Source organism: Plecotus auritus (genome assembly GCF_963455305.1).
Source record: "Plecotus auritus genome assembly, chromosome: 13".
Classification (NCBI taxonomy): domain Eukaryota; kingdom Metazoa; phylum Chordata; class Mammalia; order Chiroptera; family Vespertilionidae; genus Plecotus; species Plecotus auritus.
The window spans coordinates 23,328,867-23,351,110 of record NC_137779.1 but is presented as its reverse complement, the minus strand read 5'-3'; the positions used below and the strand labels follow the sequence as shown (position 1 = coordinate 23,351,110).

The 22,244-nt window shown below is 49.2% G+C and overlaps 1 protein-coding gene across 2 annotated transcripts; it reads right to left on the bottom strand.

Moving 5' to 3' along the window:
• Positions 1-185: 185 nt before the first annotated feature.
• On the bottom strand, positions 186-22,198 carry VPS26B (VPS26 retromer complex component B). 2 transcript variants are annotated; one of them, XM_080649585.1, is made up of 7 exons: positions 21,567-21,707; positions 21,039-21,306; positions 12,994-13,150; positions 7,785-7,949; positions 4,603-4,778; positions 2,848-2,990; positions 186-2,452 (listed from the first exon to the last, which is right to left on the bottom strand). In XM_080649585.1, exons 2-7 carry the CDS (start codon positions 21,259-21,261, stop codon positions 2,306-2,308), a joined length of 1,011 nt encoding a protein of 336 aa, XP_080505711.1. In that variant the 5' UTR covers positions 21,262-21,306; positions 21,567-21,707; the 3' UTR covers positions 186-2,305. The 2 variants fall into 2 exon arrangements, with proteins under 2 accessions (XP_080505711.1, XP_080505710.1); XM_080649584.1 differs by having other exon boundaries at positions 21,039-22,198.
• Between the last annotated feature and the right edge of the window lie 46 nt (positions 22,199-22,244).

Below are 22,244 nucleotides of genomic sequence, written 5' to 3'. Positions count from 1 at the left end.
AAGTTGCTAGATGGAAGTCAGCGGGGCTTCCTTTCTCAGAAACGTGCTTCTGGAACAGGTATTAGGAAAGCGCCCATCACTGCTCACAAAGCCACACAGAGAGGGCAGGCGTCTTGCTGGCACAGTGGAATCTGTCTTCCCTTGTGTGTGAGGTGAGACAGCGTAAGGCAGAAGAGACCACAGAATCTGGTGGACCGTGGGCACGATGCCTCCGAGCACAGGGCTTCCTTTAATCAGAGAGACGATCGAAACAAGCGCTCTTTTTTTAAAATACAGCCATTGAAAAGACGATACATTAAGAAACATGTAAACACCGCAGCTGCTTAATTACAAGTTGCACTGCTTGGTTTAGTACCTATGCACTCCTAGGTGTGGAGACCTGTAACGGAGGGCCGGGAGCCTCCCCTCACTCCCACAGTTGGGCAAATTAGTGGAGAATGAGGGCAGAGTAAGAGGAAACGTAAGGTCTAGCTTGTGCACAGGTCCTGAGAGAATAAAAGCAAATTCTATCTTCTAGTTCTCCCAGAAGAAAGATTTAAGATGTTACAAAAGTCGGAGGATGGATCTGTGTTGTCTGTGGGGACGCAGAGGAATTGTCAGGTGCTTTCCAGCTAAAACACCATCTATGGGAGGCACACCAGAGACTAGTCTCAGGCTCTGCAGAGGAGGCCAGGAGCACAGAGCCCACCTCCCCCACACACTTTCGTCCCAGCCTTGCAAATCCAGGGACAGCTGGACGAGTGGCCCTGTCCCCAAGGGGATTGTCCGGTGTACTGAACTCGGGGCCTAGCCCAGGGAAACCACCTCACCTTCCTTGGTGCTGCCGCCCCCAAATGCCTTTCTAGTCTCAGTCCTGATCCTCGGGCCCTGCCCAAAGGCCCATGATTGTATTGAAATTTGAAGACGAGTCATCCCTATTTCCCACACTAATGGAAAAATGACACAGGAACCAACCAACCCCTCTGCTTGCCAAATTACAGAGACCCGAGACCACTGAATATTGCCCTTTTGGCCAGTGGGGTCTGCTTGTCTTCCAAGAAGGGACTGGAGGCCAAGAGAGGAATTCCTGGTCATTTCCAGGCGAAGCAGAAAAGGATGTCAACACTTCCTGCAACAGGCCCAAGGGCAGTGCAGCGGCGGGAACCCCTTTCTAGTGTAACAAGAACACCCACGAGTGTTTTTAAAGAAAAACGGAAATGGTCCTCAACCCTGGCCCGTCACCTGGGGGAGACATGATTTGGCAAGCAGGTTCTGAGGCTGTGGCAGGTCCTGCTGAGTCCTCATCGCCCTCCTGAGGGTTAGGTGGGGAGTGAAGGGGCACGGGCAATAGTAAGAACGAAATGTCTGAGTGTTTGAAACCCAGCCCCAATTCTCAAATTAAATGGAGAGCAAGGAGTGAGAGGATCCACGCTTAGGGAAGCAAGGGATCAAGGCCCCTTCCTGGGATCTGTTCTTAAAGGAAACATGTCTCTGTTTAGGCTTGTGGGCTGGGCACACAAAACAATACCCCAGAACCACACAGCCCCCAGGGCTGATGGGAGTGACATGGAAGGCAGACCGCTCCATGCAGTGTTGACACTGCTGCCATCCATACATGACACTGACCCCAGGGCGTCTCTGAGCCACGAATTTTCATGGGTGAGGGGACAGTCAGCTAAAGGCCCTTCCACAGGCTCTGTTCCAGGATGTTACTGACAAGAGTCCATAGAAGATGGAGAAGGGAGGTGTGTGGGTCCCAGCAGGGAGGAAAGGCCAGGAAGGAGGTGGCTTGTGGAAACTTCAAAGCACCACATCCAAGACTCCCAAAGAGGTAGCTTCCTAATCTCGAGTCTCACCCTGGCCACTTGGGATGGGGCAGGCCCAGCTCCTGCCCCTCCCTCAGGGACCTAGAGGGGAGGACAAGAGGTGACTACCCAGGGCCCGTTGGCAGCTCAGACTCCCAGGGACGTGGCCAGATCCTGCATCAGGAGGCCAGAGGCTGGGCCGAGGACGCTGGCACTCTGTCTTCCTATGCGACGTGAGGCAGCCCCGTGCGAGGCCCCGGCAGAGGCTTTCCCCAGAGGGACACTCGCTTCCAGGATGCTACCTCTCACTACTCCGCCAGCTGCAGAACCCCAAGGAGAGTGCCTCCTGGCCCAGGCCCCCAAGGTTCTTCAGAAAAAGAATTTAAGTCAAATACATGATTTGTTTTCAGGTTGCAAGTAACGGGTCAGTTGAGCTCACACCTTCCTCCCCTCCCCCAGCCGCTGGTGTCTGGTAGATGGGGTGCTGGGTGGGAGCCCAGCAGCTCCTTGGCCCTGGGGGCCTACTGCCTGCAGTTGTTGTCAGACAGCTGGCTGGGGGTCCGCACTTCACCCAGGGAGGTTGTGCCCTCGAAGCGCTGTGAGGCGATGGCTGCCTGGTGGGACATGCTCTTCCGTATGATGTCACCCTTCCGCCACAACACCACTTCCTGCAAAATTGGGAGAGGGGCAACGTGACGGCATGAGAGGAAGGCATGGGGTTGGGTTGCCCGGGAGGGAATCTTAGGCAAAACCCTCCTCTGCTTATCTCCCAGCAAAGATAGCAGCTGTCCCACCTCCGTCCCAGGGAACTCTGGATGCTTTGGGCTGGAAGGCAGAGTGGTTGTGGGGTTGGGCCGAGGAAGCAGACTCCAGGTCTGCGGGAACCCTCATTCTTGCTATGGAGCTCTAGGTGACCCGTTTCCACCTCTGGTACACTAACAGTGGCATAGAGACTCGCGCCATACTGTTTAACCTGCCAGACAGGAGCCTGATCTTTGCAGAACGACGCCCTCCTGTTCTGTCACTAGGCCCCCAGGGGTCGGGCAGAGGTGCCAGGCTTCACCTGCTGTTTGAAGTAGCGCCGCTCCTCCTCGTCTATCAGCACCAGGTTGAGATAGTAGCGCACGGAGAACTTCTTGTTGATGTCCCGCATGGTGGGGGTGAGCTCGTAGCCCGCCAGGAAGAGCCGGATCGGGATAGACTCTCCTGTAAGGGCCAGGCAGGAATCAGAGCGAGGGACAAAGTGGCCACTCGACCTTACACAAGTCACTCTGGCCAGCGTAGGGAGACTGGGCATCTGAGCACGGCATGGAACGCAGGACACTGCTTCTGCCTTTGGGAAGCTGCATTCTGCTGCCCAGTGACATGCTGAAGCGAAAAGGTGACTGCAATTCCCTTCCAGTCCAGTTGTGCTTCTGAATGTCCTCTCCCACGTCCCCACACAGGACCACAAGTGGCAATGGGGACGGACAGCCACTGTCAAACATCTTCTGATCACATGGAATGTGTCTACTTGTTGGGTTTTCAAGAGCCAACTGTCAAACTCTAGCAAACTCATCATGTCACCCAGCAATTTTGATGCCACTTCCTTCCATCCTAATTAGGGCATGCCCCCCAAAATACATCCCTAAGATGGATTGGCGGATGGTATAGTGGCCTGGGAAACAACATCCTCATTCTCGTCCCAGTTCTCCTTTAACCAGTAAGTCTGTTGCTTTCTCTGGACCTTAATTTTCTCATGTGGAAAATTACGGAAACAAACTACAGACTATTTTAGATCCCCTCCAGCTCTAACATCATGCCTTTCCTAGCATAAGTGGAACAAAGTTAGGGCAGTAGTTGTACTAAGAAAGGCCAAACCTATAATGCAGTGTAAAGCTAAATAGAAAGGATCTTTTAATTATCTGCTGTTTTGCATGTTTCTCATTGCCCCATTTCATTTGTACAAGGACAATGACAATTGGCTCTGCTTGCACAGCTGGTGGAAAACTGGAACGCAGAGAGTCTGGAGAGCTCAGTCCTCCCTCCCCAAGGACCTGGCACGGTGCTACTCAACATTGTCCCCAGTGTTCCAGGCTGCTAAGCTACGACACTCCTCCTCCTGCGTGGATTAGACCTTGGCATCACCAAGCACTTCTAAGTGAACGAATACACTCTTCATCGTCAGCTGCAGCAGAGCCAGGGCAGAACATAAGTGATGGCTTCTCCCAAAGAATCACACAGATTCCCCAAACAAAGCTCTCAACCCCACCCATCCCAGAAGTAACGTTAGCTCTGAGGGGTAAGGCGGGGAGGACTAGTTCCCGTCCAGTTCCCAGTGCTGACTGTAGCCCCGGATAGTGCTGGCCAGAGTATTTATACTGGGTGAGTGAATGCAGAGAATTAATCATTTTACCAGAGCCAGAACTAAGTAACAAAAATGACTATTCTGTATTAATCTCTTGCCTCTTAACAGCAAAGAATGTCAGAATGTCAACAGGCAAAAGTTACAAAATGTTCAAACTGTGTCTTTAACCAGTTTGCAAGCTTTTTTTTTTTTTTTTTTTAAACAGGGATAACTCATTCTCTAGTCCAAGCTCATAATGTAGAGGAGGTGGAAATGGAGCTCCTCTGGGGGAAGGCGGGTAGCAGTCTGCAGCGTCACAGACTCAGCCCTCCTTTCCTGCTTATGGAGACACAAGTGTACAATGAGAGCTTAGGAAGTTATAAGTTAACAGAAATCTCCCTTTAGCAGTGCAGTCCCTCACGCCCCTCCACAGTTTTGTGCAGGGCCTGGAGACAAGGTGTGGTGGTGGGGCCACGGAGCCACGAGGCTTACCTCTTACTGGTGCTCCATCCATGATCTCATACTTGGCTATCGTGTCGTTCTCATGGTACACGTTGGGGCCTGTGCCCGTCGTTTCCCGCTTGATGATGTCTATCTCCATGTGCTTGATTTTGATTCTCACCAGCAGGAAGTATATCTTCCCCACAATGACATCTTTCAAGTGGTATCTGAGGAACAGAGAATAAAGAAAATAAGATGTGTGTACAGCAGCCAACCCTTTGTATATTTCCAGGCTTTTCTGGTCTCAGGAGAGGGTACTCTTCCCTGCGTGCTGGCTAAAGGAGGGGTGACAGTGCACACTCACCCACATTCCACCACGCTGCCTTGCAGCCTAATTTCCCAACATGTACTTCATTTGAATCAAAGTAACTTCTGTCCCTTCCATTCTTCCATATACAGCTCAAAGGATGTTTCTCCAATATGTTACATCACTCATTCAGGCTTGCTTATTTTATCTATCTGCTCAGTATTATAACTTCTTTTATATATTTCGTATTTGTTTTTTTAAAATTTATTTTCGTTTCTTTTCAATGTTTTTATTGATTTTTAGAGAGAGAGGAAGGGAGAGGGACACAGAGAGAGAAACATCCATGGGAGAGAAACATCCATGAAAGAGAAACATCATCGATTGGCGGCCTCCTGCACCCCCTACTGGGGATGGAGCCCGTAACCTGGGCATGTGCTCTGACCTGGAATCAAACTGGTGACCTCTTGGTTCATGGGTTGACACTCAACCACTGAGCCACACCAGCTGGGCATGTTTCATATGTGTGTGTGTTTTTTAGATATCCTAATGTGCGAGAGGCCAGTCCCACAAATGCAGAAGCCAGGTCTTGCTCTTCCTCTCTAAGCCCCATAAACGTCCTTGGGGAACTGGGCCTTGATGGCCTGCAGCAAAGTTTTGTGTGCTATGGACCTGACAGGCCAGGCAGGAGCAGCAGAGCAAGATGCCACGTCCTATCCCATCCACCTTCTCTCTGGGCTCTGCTTACAAGGACTGTGCTCTGTGAGCTGTTGGGAATCTGGCCACGTAGGTCTCGGGGTCAGACAGGCATTCTGGTGGCGTGTACATGCACAGCCCTATGTCAGGAATAGCAGGCAGAGAGCAAAATCTCCAAACCTGAAGATCAGAGTCAGAATGTGAGTGTTGGCAGGGACTTCACAATTTAACCTCCTTATAGGTTAAGAAAAGGAAGTTTGAAGAAGATAAGTCATTTCACCAGGAGTTGAGTAGGGGACAGACTCAGGATGTGAACCAAAAGCCCTAATTCCTAAGCTTGTGTTCTCTCCATTATTTTTTTTTTTTTGTCTTATGTTTTTTATTGATTTGAGAGAGAAATGGGAGAGGGAGAGAGAGAAACATTGATTGGCTGCCTCATGCACGCCTCCTACGGGGGATCGAGCCTACAACCCTGGCATGTGTCCTGATTGGGAATTGAACCCGAGACTTCTCAGTGCCTGGGACGATACTCAACCAACTGAGCCACACCATCCAGGGCTTTCCATTACTTCACATCACTTAGGCTAATAACCTAATTGGGAAGACTGCAGACACTCTAAGTAGAGAAGCTAAGAATAGTTACAAAGGCAGAATGTAGGCCACTGAGCATTTTGGAAAGAATGCTTAGAGAACACAGATTCTAGGGGGTTTCCAACTTTCATAAGCTGAACATTCCTTTATTCTAAATACAATCTCATAAGAAGCATTAATATATAAGAGCTGCTCTGTGGAGGGTGGGCCTCGATCCCTGGCTCCCCTCCCCTCTTTCACGTTCTCTTTCTGAGTGTGCTAACCTGAAACGGCTAACCTGATGCAAGCCCTTCATTTTTCAGGAACCAGAGGTACAAACATTTTTGGAACCTGCTAACCTTAGCCCACGTCCTTAGTGACAGAACAGACCCTGGCTCACAGCGCGGCCCTTTCTGTTACGTCACTCAGACCTGCGCTCACAGGGTGGCTGCTCTGCAAGGGCAGGGCCAGATTCTGGGAGCGTGCAGTCCTGACGTCACGCACTGCACTGACTCTGAGTGCCTTTCCCATACCACGGGTGGTCCTGAACTCACTGCTGACCGGCTATTCTGAGCTCCTGCAAGTGGCACTGCCTGCCAGCCACCCCCTTTGTCTGGTGGCCAGGGCGTTGGTGGGCTTGCACTTTGGTGGCTTCTTTTCAGGAAGGCACACAGGGCCCCAAAACTGTGAGGAGAAAGGGGAAGAAGCCTGTTCCCTTACATGTACCTTAGATCAACCTTCGTTTCCTGTCGCCCTGCCCATTCGGTAGGAGGAGCCCAGGCCACGCAGGCCCGCTCTGGGACGCAGTGATCACTTTACTGACACCCCACTCGGTTCCAGGCCACGGGGCAGGGGAAAGAACACACCTTTCCCTCTCCCTGTGCTGAGAAGCACGTATGTTCTGGTTTAAAAAGCCCCTGTTCCCTGCCCCTTCACAGGTGAGCCTCTGGCTCAGCTCCCTCTCCCCTGAGTGGGCTGGCTGTGGGGCTGTGGTAAGGGCGGTTCTGTGACTAGAATACACTCTTCGCTCTGCACATTTGATCTTCAAACATTTTCAAGAATGCACTATGTTGACAAGAGGCTGTGGCGCCTTTTTGAACTGTACATGGGATTTACAAGCCCTTAAGTATTTTCGTGTTCTAACAGTAAACACGGTTTAACACAGACAAGGCTTCCCAACTTGCCAGTAAAAGTTCTTTCAAGGCCTTCATGAAAAGGCAGCAGGTACTCTTTGCTACAATTCATTTCAGTTCAGAGAGGAAGCAGCGGCCTGAGGCGGTGTCTGGTTTCCTCATTCGCCTTCTAAGGGCATACTGGTCACAGGAGACAGATGATAATGGACCGGTATTTGAGATGATTCTCGGCAGTAGAAGGAAATAGCTGTACTTTGAATCCAAAACCATTAGTTTTAAAGCTAGTTTAGCTTGGCTCTGAAAGACATCATAGGCTGTTTAATTTAAGGTACCTTCCTGATTTAATAAAGTTTAGTTTAAGTCAAATGAGGTTTGATTTCCTGGCACATATATGCCCTGTTTATTTCTGTGCTCGCTCCTGCAGCATGGACCAGCCGAGGCAAGGGGCTTCCATCATTTTGCGTTCTGATCAGCTTCTATCTTAACCCCCCGAAATAGTTGTCCCACAACCCGGGGCACCAGGCACTTACTTGGACTTGTTGTACTCAAACTCAATGTGCAGACAGTCCTCGATTCCAACCTCCATCTTGATGGAGGAGTTCAGCTCTGGGTACGTGCTGAGCGTGTGAACGACAATGTCCATCTCTTTGACAACATCATTGAGGCGGCGGCTGATGGTGGCGCGGAGGAAATACCTGGAGAATATGGACGTGGGGTGAAGGAACACTCCATTTCCAGAGCTACCTACGTTAATGCGCCGAACTGACCCACTTGAGAGAACCCCTACAGCGGTTCTTATTCCTCAGAGAATTTACCTTTGTGGACCCCCCCAGAAAAAATGCCCAGGTGCACTTACACACAAGATTTTGCAGTTACAATTCCAGGGTGTGCAGAGACCCTTCCCCGAACCCCTTTTTGAGCTCATGCTCTGGGTGGAGAACGCTGCTCTAATCAGTGATTCCTCTGCTCTGTATTCGGGGCGCATGTCACTCTTCTGCCTTTTGTGCCCTCACCACTCTCTACCATGTACTTGTGCGCAGGTTTTATGTCCTCAAGTAGCTTCTGGCTCTTTGGGCACAGGAATCTGTCTTACACTCTTAAACTTGCACACCCGTTTAACAATATTCAAGCAAGAAGCATTTTTCAAGTCCCTCACAGTTAAACTGAGGAATAAGGAATGGAGAAACTAAGTCAGCTATTCATTCAGAAAGCGTTCATTGCTAGGCATAGGGTGAATAAGAGACACCATCTCAAGGGACACTCACGGACCACTGCAGGAGGTGGGCAAGTAAATAGAAAAATCAGAACAAAGTGCTAACTTGGATACAGAAATGCAGGCCTAGGTGAGAGAGAAAATGGCATTCGGGAGAGCAAACCTTCTAAGTAAAGCAGCAGAGGAGGGAGAGAAGCTGGTGTGCTCGGACAAAGAAAATCTCCGGGGAACTAGGATCCTCGGGGAAGCGGGTGGGTGTGATAGGGGCAAGTCAGGAAGTTTCAGAAAGTATGCCAAGTCTGACTTCTACAGCCAGCCACTAAGGGTGGCCTTCCCCATCATGCCTGTCCCCTTGACTTAACTCTAATACCCGGGGAGGGAAGAAACACCCCTTCAATTATATTTTCTTCTAAATAAAACTTAGAGAATGCCCCTGTCTTTCAAGCATTCCTGGAGAAAACTGCTAACCAGATCAACTACACCTCAGGCCACTCTCTTCTGGGTGGCACTAACGGCTGCTCGGCAGTCTTTTCATTCATCTCGGTAACTTCCATCACCTCCACAAGACATTTGTCCCCAACTCCTTTCTAACTGCTCAGGCTCCCCGCCTCCCCGCCCCCTCTCAGGGGAAGACACTGCTTTTACTACACTAAGATGAAGGCCTTCCAAGCCAAGGTTTATAATTCTCTCCCTCCTCTGCTTTGAGCTGTTCCCAGGGCCTACAGTGTGTATCTGCCCATCCTTTCCTCCTTCCCACAACACCTCTATCGCCTCCTCCCTCTGGCGGAATGACTCTCCATCTGGGTGCACGTCGGAACCACCTGGGGGAGGGGCTTTACAAATCCCGATGTCCAGGCACACCTCACATTTAACTGCTCTGGAAAGAGACAGAGGCTTCAACATGTTTTTAAAGCCACCCAAGTGACTCTTGTCTGGCCATCTTGATCCTGCAGCTTTTCCAATTTTCTTAACATATCCAATCTCTCTCCAGCTAAAGGCTTCTTCCTTTGAGTTTATTTAAAAAAAAAAAAAAATTAAAAAAATAAAATAAAATAAAATAAAGGCCCAAAATCATCAACCCCTTCCCCCCCCCAACCCCCACCCCAAACACTGCCCAGGCCTCACACTCCTGACCTTCCTTCAGAGACAGCTGTCACAGAGGGACCCACCCGTGCCTCACCCCTGGCTTCTGTGGCCACCACCCAACAGGAACTGCCCTCCTGAAGTGACCACCCAGCCTCCCACTTGCCAAATCCAGCGGCGTGTTTTTCAGCGTCAGGTCTGTGCTGGCGTAAAACACGTCCTCCTCTTTGAAATGCTCTTCCCGGCGTTGCCCGGGGAGCGCATTGCCCAGCTTCAGCTCCTACCATCCCCGCCCACAGCTCCTGAGCTCCCCTCCTGGAAGAGCGGATCAGCTGTGGGCTGAGCAGATGTTTCCAGCGGTGCACCCTGCGTGCCAGGCCTGCATTTCCAATCGCCTGGTGAACTCTCACACCTCTCTATTCTGCCAGTGCTCCCAGCGCTAAAGCTGGATGAATCATCTTATCTACGAACCATCTCTTCCTCCCGGCAGCCCCCTCTGCAGCTCCACTCACTAGGAAACTCTGTGGATGTCTATTAAATTCCTGCTTTTCTGCCTGTTCCCATCGTGTCCCCGAAAGCGAAACTCTTAGGCCCTCATTCCAGCCTTCTAACGGTTCTGTGTCCACATTCTACCCACCCACCAAATACCACATAATGACTTTAAATTCTTCCAAAAGAACCACTCCCCAGCTTACAAAGGAAAAAGAGCCCCAAACAATCTTTTCACGTTTTCCCTCTGCCTATGGAATAAGATACAAGCCCTAATGTGGAATTTACATCTTCTATACACTGCCCTTAGCCAATTTTCCCTTCTTGGCCTCCTCTCTTTCTCAGCATGAATCCTAAAGCCTTTATCTAATTTGTACAGCCACACCTTCCTTTATTTGCTTTTTTATTGTGGTAAAATGAACAAGGGGTTCGGAGTATGCCACCCCCAAATAAGCCACTCTGGCTCATACAGAGCTGAAAGGAACTGAGAAGAAGCAGACACAAGAAAAATTCTTGCCCCGCCCCTCTTTCCCAGAACAGCAGGACATTTTTTCTTCTTTCTTTTTTTTTTTTTTAAAATGGAACGCTTCACAATTTGCATGTCATCTTGCGCAGGGGCCATGCTAACCTTCTCTGTATCGCTCCAGTTACACTACAGGTGCTGCCGAAGCGAGCAGGACGTTCTTAATCACCAGAGACAACTCTAGACTCTCAGCAGCCCAGAGAACACACAGAGAAATCTATAACCAGCCTCGCTAAAACCGCCCTTATCTTTCCTGTTTCCCCAAAGGTTTACCACCCACAATGAGTTGCCCCTAGGAGCTCAAAGTCCCTTTCCTTTGTCTTGTCACTTCTCTTTAATATTAATTATTGTTTTTCTGGTTAAATGCTTGTATAAGCACAAGTTCTGACCACCCTTTTGAGTTATTCATCACAGTTCCATGTGTATGCACAATGCACATGTGAATAAACTTGTTTTTCCTCTTGCTAATCTGCCTTTTGACAGTCTAATTTGCAAGGCCCAGTCAATGAACCTAAAATGGGTAGGAAAAAAAAAAGGTTTTTGTCCTCTACAATATACAAGGATGGGCAAAGTAACTTTGCAATTGTTGTATAGAAATAATACAATAATTAATAAGTAATAATATAAGAATAAACTCTGTTTCATGTATTCATAACTGTAAACCTACTTTTGCCCACCCTGTACATAACATTAAATTTACCATTTTAACCATTTGTCATCTGAAGTATACAGTTCGGCGGCATTAAGTCCATTCACATTGTTGTGCCACCATCACCATCATCCATCTGCAGAACATTTTTAACTTCCCCAACTGAAACTCTGTTCCCATTAAACACTAACTCTCCATTCCTCCTCCCCTCAGTCCCTGGCAACCATCGCTCTACTTTCTGTCTCTATAATTTTGACTCCTCTAAGCTCCTCATATAAGTGAAATCATACAGTATCTGTCTTACGACTGGCTTATTTCACTTAGCATAGTTTTCAAGGTTCATCCATGTTGTAGCATATGATAGGATTTCTTTCCTTTTCAAGGATAAATAACATTTCATTGTATGTTTTGTTTTATCCAGTCATTTTCTTTATCAGTCATCTGCCGATGGACATTCAGGGGGCATCCACATTCTAGCTACTGTGAATATGTTGTTATGAATGTGGATATACATACGTCTATCTGTTTGGAGTCCCTGCTCTCACAGAACAAATTGATGATTGTCAGATGGGAAGGGAATTGTGGGAGGGGGTAAAGGGGGTAGGGATTAAGAAGTACAAATTGCCCTTATAAACACAGTCACGAGGATGTAAAGTAAATAATAAGGAATATAGTCAATAGTACTATAATAACTATGTATGGTATCAGGTGATTATTAGACTTATTAGGGTGATCCCTTTGTTATATACATATATAATCACTATGTTGAATATGTGAAACTAATATAATATTGTATGTCAACAGTAACTGAAAAATAAAAGATAAAATAAAGGACAAAATAAAGTCTGCAGCATCCTAAACCCAGGCCTTCAGTGAGGAGAACAAGCTGATCTTACAACATAGTACCAAGACCTGGAACCAGGTGTCCAGGGCGAAGGAGGAAGTCTGCTTCATCCCAGTGACATCACATAAGCCTGGGTTACATCCAAGAGGCTAGAGCTGCTCTGGATTTTTTTTTAAGCCCCAGAGCCCCTGGGATCAGTCCCTATCCTCAGAGTTTCCAAGACTGGAACAATAAAAGCAACCCCATGTCCTCCAATTGTGTTCATTAATCTTTGAAGAACTTGTTACACTGTTACATTTTATTCTCTCATCAACCCCCCAAAAAATGGAGCAGGCAGATCTAGAATTAGAAACAAACCTATTACCCACTTTTCTAGTGAAAAAGCTGAGTGACAGAGCTCAGGATCACACTGCTGTCCTGAGAACTGGATCGAGGGTCAGTATGTCCTGATGAAAGGCGACTGTTGAATTTTCAGGGATTTTATGAATCAGTGGTTAAACACAGCAATTATTTGCAATTATATAAACCTACAATTGAATGAATTATATTAAAAACAATGGTAATACATACCAAAAATTCATTGCTTCCTAATTATTTTGCTACAATTTTCTGCTCTTGGGGAATTTATATTTAGTGTCTCCATATGTCGGTAATGTTTGCTAAATGTGGTTACTGTACATCTCTCCCCACCTGTGCATTCGGGATGTCAGGTTGGTCGCTTGAAATTGGCCATGGTGGGAATATCTACACTACAGCAATTAACAAATGCTAAAGCCGGGTTTTTCCTCCCTGAGAGCCTGTTGCTGACCATTCACCAGCATACCACTGCCCTCTGCATTCTTCCTTCTCGGTATCTTTAAAGACTCGCGAAAACGTGGACAGCTTCAGGTCCTGCTCCACAGGGGGCAGTTCCTGGGGCGAGGTGGGGCACAACTTACCGGAGCTTCACATTCTGCCCTGTGTAGGACTCATACGGCTTCTCCACGTGGGTGAATTCAAAGTCGAAGGCCTGTGACTGGGTAATTTCTCCAGGCCGGGCCAAGTCCTTCACCAGCGACACAAACTCATGGTGGTTCCCGCGGTCATAGTAGAGTTCTGGGGAGAGAGCATTGGCCTCCTCTATCAGACCCCGAGCTACCCGGGGCCTGGCAAGGGGCTTCATCCCAGCTGTGGGCACCTGTCTCCTAAGAGGCCTCCCCTCTCAACAGACCAGTGTTTTTCCTGAGCCGCTCCTTCACTGCATTCCTCATATACTGGTCTCCCTCCACCTCCCCCTTTCCAAACACTTCCGTTTTATACAGAGAGATCCCGTGGCACAGTAAGAACCCCATATAATCCTCTCAGGACAGCAGGGCAGACCTTAGTAAAGGACACTTCAGGGGAACCACTATAAAAAACACCATATTTTTTAAAGCACATTAAAAAAAAATGGTAACTCTTAAAGCATATTCATCGGCATTTATCACCAATATAAAAGATAAGGGAATGGAGTCACAGCACGGTTAAATAACTGGCTTAGAGTCTAGGGTTGGCTGCTACGGGACTGAGCCTATTTCTACGACCTAGTAAAATGGGGGTAAAACAACTCACTTCATAAGGTTTTGTGAGAATTAAAGGAGGCAATGAAGGGACATGACTTAGAATGGTACCTAATAGATAGCAAACACTCAAAATATTAGCTATGCCCCACCCAGTTTGGCTCAGTGGATAGAGTGTCGGCCTGCAGACTGAAGGGTCCTGGGTTCGACCGGTCAAGGGCATGTACCTTGGCTGTGGCCCTGGTCAGGGCACGTGCAGGAGGCAACCAATCGATGTGTCTCACATCGGTATTTCTCTCTCTTTCCCTCTCTCTTCTACTTTCTCTAAAAAATCAATGGCAAACATCCTCTTGGTGAGGTTAAAAAAAAAAAAAATACACACACACACACACACACACTATATATATATATATATATATATATATATATATATATATATATATGTATGTATGTATTAGCTGCTAGCTGATCCATGTGGCCAATCTGATAGAAGTTTTAATGTTATTACCTCCATCTAAAACAGTGGCTCTAAGACTGCAGTGAGCATCAGAATCACTTAGAGGGCTATGACAACATGGAAGATTGCTGGCCCAACCCCTAGTCTGATTCAGGGGGTCCGGGGGAGGGGGCTGATCCCGCTGGTCCTGGGACCCCACTTTGAGAAGCAAGGCTCTAAGTTCACCCTCCCCTGGAAATAGTTTTGGCATATTTCGTTGATATAAGTTCATGCCACCCTCTATCCTATATTATTTTCAGTCTCTTTGTACTCTGCTATTTAAATATTAACTTCTGCTAGTACTCTACGCATGGTAATTAGAGGTAAGGACTATATGCCCAGATTCCCCGCGTCCTCCCCAACCCACTCGGCTGCATGGCAGACATTTAATACTGACTGACTACACATGGTCAAGGTGCGGTCAAGGTCCACCCCTGGGGTATTGCTGAGCTTCAGGCCAATGCTAGGCTGCACCCTGAAGTAGGATAGACCGAACGGGAAAATGGAGCAGGCAGAGCGCACTCGCCACTTCTGCTGTTGGCTGCTTGGGGATAAAGAGACAGGTCCACAGGGAGGAGTGTCTGGGACAACCACTCACAGGCCTGGTCCTGGATCTTCAGGACCCAGCAGGCAATCTCTCTCAGGGAGACCTCAGCATCAGGGGATGTGGGGCAGAGATGTATTTGCTCTGGGTCCACCCTGGACAGTGCAAGGTCTGAGTCCTCATAACGATCAAGGCCATCCTGGGTCAAAGAACCAGCTCTCTTGCCTCCCTAACGGTGGCGGTGATGTGGTTACCGACAGTGCTGCTACATCTGTGTGAATGTACATTGTATTCTGTGATTACCGTTGTTGCTGGTTTCCTATGTAGTTACACTTTGATCCATCTTACATTACAGACAATCCACCTTCTCTCCCAAACACTAAATGGAACCGGCAGTGGGCAGCATTCTGGGTAGTGAGTGATAATCCACAAAGTCGCTAAATGGGAGCCGACAGTTGCAAACTATGGGGGAAAAGGTGAGCAACCAATGCTGGTTCTAAAATCAGTCACTGTGCTCCTCAATAAAATGACGTGCAGTGACTGGGGAGGAGCAGAGCCACTGGCCAGCCCACGTCAAGGGCTCCTCCACTTCTGCGGGTCCAGGGCCACATGAGCCCTAGTGGATGATCCTGGCTCTGACATGGGCTCTGACCCCTCAACTGGGGAACCTGGTGCCTCAGTTCCAAGCACTGATTCCAGCCATCGTTTCAGGGGACAAAAGCAGGCAGAGCAAGGCCCCAACATCCATGACCTTTAAGTGGGAGATCCCAGAGCCAAGAGAAAGATGGGAAAAGAAGGATGGAAAAACACACAAATGTGATTACACAGCTCAAAGGCACCATGAGAAACAAAACAGAGGAGGCCCCGTGAGCCCTCAGAGAGCAGTCAGGCTGCCAGCATCCGAGGATCCTAGCAACGGGCTGCCTGACCCAGCGGGGGAACCTGGCTGTGGCCAGGACCTCTGGCGGAAGAGGGCCTTCCCTGCATAGCGTCATGCTCTGCTTCAGTTCTTTCCTCCTGGACACACATTACTACAAGCTCTTCTACCCAATGTCATGGAAGAGTGATCAGTGTCTGAGTGTGGCTGGGCTGGACTTTCTCATTTGTAATTTAAAAGCTGTTTGCAGTGCTTTCGCAAACACTGTTAAGGCAAAGGGGCAGAAATAGCACCGTATTTTGCTACTTGCCAGGAAGTTTGGTTTCCTCTGACAGGATTTAAATAAAACAATCCAAGGCTGTTCTAGTGAGAGGTTTGGATCCTAAAGAGGCAGTAAACTGCCTCTATTCTTTCCCAAAGATGCAGGCACAAGTCATGCCTAGCTCTTCGGGGGCCCCCAAGACCCTTGGGGACTACCCATTTCAAGCTAAACGTCGGAATTGACCAAGTGGTTTTGTTAAGGTAGCTTCCCTGTCTCCAGCCTCCCAGGAGGAAATGAATTTTGCAGGAAGGATGCTTTCATGCTGAAACTTGCCACCAACGGCTGAGGAGCGAACCTGTCACTTTGGGAGGAAATGGAGCTGGCTGGGCAGCCCAGGGTCACCTGTGAAAGCAGCTGAGACTTGCTGCTGGGCCCGGACCACATCTGGTCCAGGCTCCATGGTGGTCTTGGAAGAAACGAAGTTAGCAAAGGCAAAAAGACCTGCAACGAGCTTCCTCTTCACCCTGATTTTCCCGAGCACTATTTGCTAACTGGCAACCCCGTTACGATTCGTGCTGGCCTCTCTGCTCAGATCTCCTGGACCCCAGTAAATCTGCCGGGCAGTCACACCCCTGAGCTGCCCGTAGCCAGCCAGGCGCAGCCCTGCTCCAAGCCTTGCCACAACTTATTAACAGACTAGAATCAATCGATTTCATCTCAATGTGCCTTTTACTTAGCATTTCCTGGGTGAGTAAATTAAAATAGAGAGATCCTCTGGAGTTTTTAAGTACAGGCTTGATTGGTGATGATGAGCTCAGGTACATCCAAAGGCAGGGGCCAGCTCAGGAAAGAGTTATACCTACTTCCCCCTTTCCCCAGTACGGAACCGATGGGAAGAATTTTAAGGAGAGGACTGACAATGTTAGAATTACTTTTTAGACAGTTTACTGTTATAGACGGTGAATTGAAAGAAGAACAAAAACAAAGGCAGGAAAACTAGTTAGGAGACTACTTGCTACAGACAGAAATAATAAATGCATTGAGAATGGAGAGGAAGCCCTGGCCGGTGTGGCTCGGTTGGTAGGGTGTCATCCTGTGCACCAAAAGACTGCCCCTTCGATTCCCAGTCAGGGCACATGCCTGGGTTGCAGGCTTGATCCCCCGGTAGGGGGTGTGCAAGAGGTAGCCAATCAATGTTTGCTCTCACATCAATGTTTCTCTTTCTCTCCCTCTCTCTAAAAAAAAAAAAAAAAAAGAAAGAGAGAGAGAGAGAGAGAGAGAGAGAGAGAGAGAGAGAGAAGAGGCCAATTAGATGTATGTGGGGAGGAATGAAGAGTCTCAGATGATCCCCAAATTTCTGAGGCTGAATGGATGCAGGTGCTATAAACCAAAATGGGGAAAACACACACACACACACACACACACACACACAAAACAAAACTACAGAAGCGGTAGGGCTGGAAGAGAAAGGGGTTTCTGTTTTGGATGCCCTGTGGGGTAGGGGTATCCAGGTGGCCATACTTAGCAGGCAGTGAGGAACACAGGCATGAAACTCAGAAGAGAGTACAGGTCAGAACATAGAAAGGATTTGGGACTCATGTGAATATAAGAAGCCACTGTAGTCATGGGTGCAGATGAGATTACTAGAGCAAGTTATGGAGTGAGAAGGAGCCAGGAACAAAAGTTATCTCTAAATCGTCATCAAGATAGGAGTGTTGGCCTGCGGACCAAAGGGTCCCAGGTTCGATTCCAGTCAAGGGCACGTACCTTGGTTGCAGGCTCCTCCCCAGCCTGGGCCCTGGTCAGGGCTGGTGCAGGAGGCAACCAATCGATGTGTTTCTCTCACATTGATGTTTCTCTCTGTCTTTCCCTCTCTTCCACTCTCCCTAAAAATCAATGGAAAAATATCCTTGGGTGAGGATTAACAAAAACAAAAAAGATAGGAGCTTTTCTGAGCAGGGCCTGGGCCACTAGGAGAATGGGGCACAAAGGGGTCCCAGTAGCTGTTTCTGCCAGGACCCTGTGCAGAGTCCCTTCCATAAAGTTTTGTGTGGGCTACTGCACCTTCCAGGAGAAGACACTGGGAAGGCAATGCGGCCAGGCAGACGGAAAGGGAGGCTAACCTGCTTTGAACATTCCCCATGGACAGTCTGCATAGGAGTCAGGGGTAACTACAGGTGAAATGTTTTAAAAGCCTAGCCCGTGGAAACTTCTTGTGGGTCCAGCTTAACACGGAAAGAGAAAAAGACAGTGATCATCTTCACTCCTTTTTACTGAGTACCTACTACGTGTGCCAAGCCTTGCACTTCATGTATACTACCTCTAGTCCTTACAAGTCTTGACCTTAGCAAAGTCTGTATTATTATAAACTGAGCCTTTTCTAATTTACATAACCAGCATAGCTGCCCCTGCATATACCAGGCTGTCCCTCTAATGAATACACAGGTGGGACAAATATACTTTCTTTTTTAAAAGTAATTCTTTATTGTTGAAAGTATTACATACGTCCCCTTTTTCCCCCTCATTGACCCCCTCCAGCCAGCGACAAATACACTTTCATCAGGAGGAAAAATAAATTAGTCATAAGGATAAGGTTAATTACATAAACCACTTCATTTTCAAAATATGGAACTAACTCTTCTGATGGAGGAAGAAAAAAAGGAAGGATAGAAAAAAGGAAGGAAGGAAGGAAGGGAAACAGAGAGAGACAGGGAGAAGAAAAGAACCAAAGACTACGTTTTATAAGAAAAAAATGTGAGTTAAAATGGAAATCTTGAGGAAGGGAGACAGAGCACAATGATATCAATCAACTCCCTTACCATACAGCCAGATCTCAGAAAGAATTTGACCAAGTTCCATCCACTTCATACATAGCCAAGAAGTGCAATGAAGGAGAAAACCACAAGACCACAACTTCAACAAAATTACTCACTGGCCTCGCTCTGGTGCCCTGAGGTCAGCGAGCGCACTGTCTTGGGTATATGGCACAGATACGCCACACTCCGCATGAAGCACAACCCTTTGACCTCACGACATTCTCACAGGGTGATTCTGGTATCCTCGTCTTACAGGGAAGAAAGCAGCACAGTGTCCCCAAAGTCACAAGGTCAAGTCAGCCCAGAGTGCTCAGGGGCCCAGGAAGAGTTATCAATGGAAGCAATAAAACGTTCTGAGAAAACTCAGCAGGGACGCTACTCTGGGATCCAAGGAGTTAGTTAGACAAGAAACCAGCCGGGGCAGGTACAGGAAGCAGCCTCTTCGATTAGACTAGATACAGTGGTCGGCAAACTGTGGCTCTCGAGCCACATGCGGCTCTTTGGCCCCTTGAGTTTTTAGCAAAGGCCAGCTTAGGAGTACCCTAATTAAGTTAATAACAATGTACCTACCTATATAGTTTAAGTTTAAAAAATTTGGCTCTTTAAAGAAATTTCAGTCGTTATACTGATTTGGCTCTGTTGACTAATGAGTTTGCCGACCACTGGACTAGAAGGTCTTGACACCATTCCCCCTGAGCAGCTCCTTCAATCCTGCTGGGGCAGCAGACATTGTGGTTATCTTTCTGTATTGACGAGGTATTGCCACCTGGAATGGTGGTTCAGACACAGGCTAAACCTGCCTGTCTACACTGGTATGACAGAGCCAAAGAATCCATGCAACAGTGTTAAAGCTACTACTTGGAAACCCGAATGCTAAGTAGGCAAGGACTTCACTAGCTCATATGTTACACTCAGCTGAAAGTATTTGGGATTCATCCTATCTACTCAGTGGCTCTTCATTAAGGGGGATTTTACCCTGGAGGGTACGTAAGGCAATATCTCAAGACATTTTTGAGGTTACAGCTTGGGGGGTACTTCTGGAATTGGGTGGGTAGAAATGGGGGGGGGGGCATTGCTAAACATTCTACACCAAAAAGGAATGACCAGGCCCCAAATGTCAACAGCATGCTGTTGAGAAACCCTATGTAAGCTAGATGCTGGAGAGCAGCGGGTAATGAAACTCATTCTTTACATTTCCGATACATAAAAGGCCACGCTCATTCTGGATTTGACATAATGACAAAAAGGTTCCTGCGGGATCAGCTGGTCTTCCACGCGATTTCATTTTCTATGAAATGCCAGAGGTAAACAGTTCGGGCTGAGCACTGGCCGCAGAGACCTGCACAGGGACTCCCACCCCGGCCAGTGTTTCTGGCCTTTGTAAAAAGGGAAAACAGATTCTTCGCTGAACTCTGAGGACCTGAGAGAGCATCTAAGGAGCTTTCCCAGGAAGTGCCTAAAAACAGAGTTAAACATGCAGCATGTGGTACAGGGCATGGATTCTCTGCCAGAGGGTTTCAACCCACAGCGGGGTATTCACTGAGAAATCTGCTCCTGAACTATGACAAAAACAATTTATTTCAGAAGTGCATGGGAGTTTTAATAAACAGGAAACTCCAAATAGCCTTAGAATTGGAGACAATTGCATCTTGACGGGCAGCTTCCAAAATCTTCTGGCAGTTGTTAACTGCCTTTCACTGTCTACTTCCAATTGTTAATCACCATGATTAAAGACTGTGGGAGCATTGAGGAATTTTGACCACTTAATTTTAGTCTTTGGAGCATCCTTTCTTTGTCTTTAAGGAGAAAACGAGTCACCTGAAAACGAACACTCTTAGAAATACAGGCTTAGGTAGACAGAAACGCTGGATCTGAAGACTGCAGCGTTTTCCCCTCAAAACACGTATAAGACAGGAAGTTCAGAGATGAGGTGAGAGAGGAGGCACCGGTGAGCCATCTCTCCCCCATCACATCTAGAAGTAACAACGGGTGGGTGAGACTGCAACTGAGGCACAGAGCAGCTAAACTGGGGCCAGAGGAAGGCAAGGCTCCCGCTAACAAGCCCACCTGCAGCTAAGGCTGGGCATCTCGCTCCGAAATCCCGAAATCCCGAAATCCCGGAGGGGTTTGTTGAGACATTGGTGGGTCACCTGAGCGGCATGTGGAAGGGACAACTGGGTATTCTGGGCCGCGGTGCCCGCCACCAAGGGGCACAGCAGGGTCGCGCCCGAGGCCCTGGGCACCGCCACGCCTCGTGGCGCGCTGTCCCTTTGGGCAGGAAAAACGGTAACTAACGCAGGGGCGGCCGCGGGCGGGCGGGCCTCAGACCGCAGGGGACGCAGGGGACCGCAGGCCTCGCTGGAGCGGCCCGGGGTCCCGCCCCGAGTGGGCGCCTGGCGCGGCGCGCGGACGTGGGGGGTGGGGGAGGGAGGCCCCGGCCGCCGACTCACCGATCTGCCCGATGAACTCGATCTTGATGCCCTGGTGTTCCAGCCGCTTGTTGGGGTGCTTGAGTGTGAGGCTCACCTTCCCGGAGACCGTCTCGCCGTCGTAGAAGAGGAAATACTTCTCCTTCTTCCCGTCCTCCGTCTTGTGCTCGGCCCGCTTCCTACTCTCCGCATCGTTGAGCACGATTTCCACCTCCACGCTCTGCCCGAAGCCGAAGAAGCTCATCTCGCCGCCGGCCGGGCGCGCCGGGCTCTGCAGGGCTGGGCTGCCCTAAGGGAAGGCCAGCGGGCTGGACGCGCAGCCACAGGGGGGCGCGGCACGACTGCCCGCTACACCCGGAGGGCAGGGCAGGGCCGGCTGCGCGCCCAGAGCGCAGATGCGCCGCGGCCCGCCAGTCCCGAGCGGGCGCGAGCAGCGGAGATGGCGAGGGGCGAGGGCGGCCACGCAACTCTACGGGGGCGGTGCAGAGCCGGGGCTACCGGCTGCTGCCGCCCACCCGGTGCCCTGCGGCTCGGGGCGGCGGAGCGAACCTGCCAGCTCCTGCGGTGCGATGCCCGAGCAGCTCAGGAGATCCCGGCGGGGGGCGGGGAGGAGGAGGCGGCCTTCAGCGGGAGGCTCGGCAGACGCCGCGCGCAGGCGCACGCCTCTGCCTCTGTAGCCCTTGCCACCCGGCAGCTGGGCAGGGTGCTCACTGCGCATGTGCAGTGGGCGAAGGCGCTTGCCTTTCCCTTAGTTGACATGGTAGCTACGGCCTCTTTCCAGAGTTCGGGCCCACACATCCCGTAAAATTAAAAGACCTGCAGATGTCCTCTCGCAAAGTTTCATTTCCCTGCTTTTCCTATATTGTTTTAGTTCGGTAAACGTTAGTCTACTGTCCACATCTGGATACGTACAAACGTTCGACTGCTGTTTGACGAGGTAAAGGAAGCCCTTTGACATGCGAAATGTCATTTGACAGGGGGCAAAGGTGACAATCACTGTAGGAAGGCTCTTGTCTCAAATCCCCTTTAAAGTGCCCTCCCATTTAAGGAAAACGAGGCGGGAAGGGCGCTATTCGAATTTAAGTTATTTCTTAACCCCTACTTTAAAGGGAAAACGAAAAAATCCCATCGCGGAGCCTCGGTTTAGTCTCCTTTCTTGGCCCGCCCCTTCCGCTGCGCATGCGGCAGAATACCCTGCTGATTGGCTAGTGTCGTGAGACCGACGGG

Excerpts from the sequence above, each read along its gene's own strand:
- VPS26B (XM_080649584.1), bottom strand. The coding sequence starts at position 21,261 with ATGAGCTTCTTCGGCTTCGGGCAGAGCGTGGAGGTGGAAATCGTGCTC. Across the intron at positions 7,950-12,993 it reads GGGCAGAATGTGAAGCTCCG|GTATTTCCTCCGCGCCACCA; the intron begins GTAAGTTGTGCC and ends CATATTCTCCAG. Across the intron at positions 2,453-2,847 it reads GGCGCTACTTCAAACAGCAG|GAAGTGGTGTTGTGGCGGAA; the intron begins GTGAAGCCTGGC and ends CCAATTTTGCAG.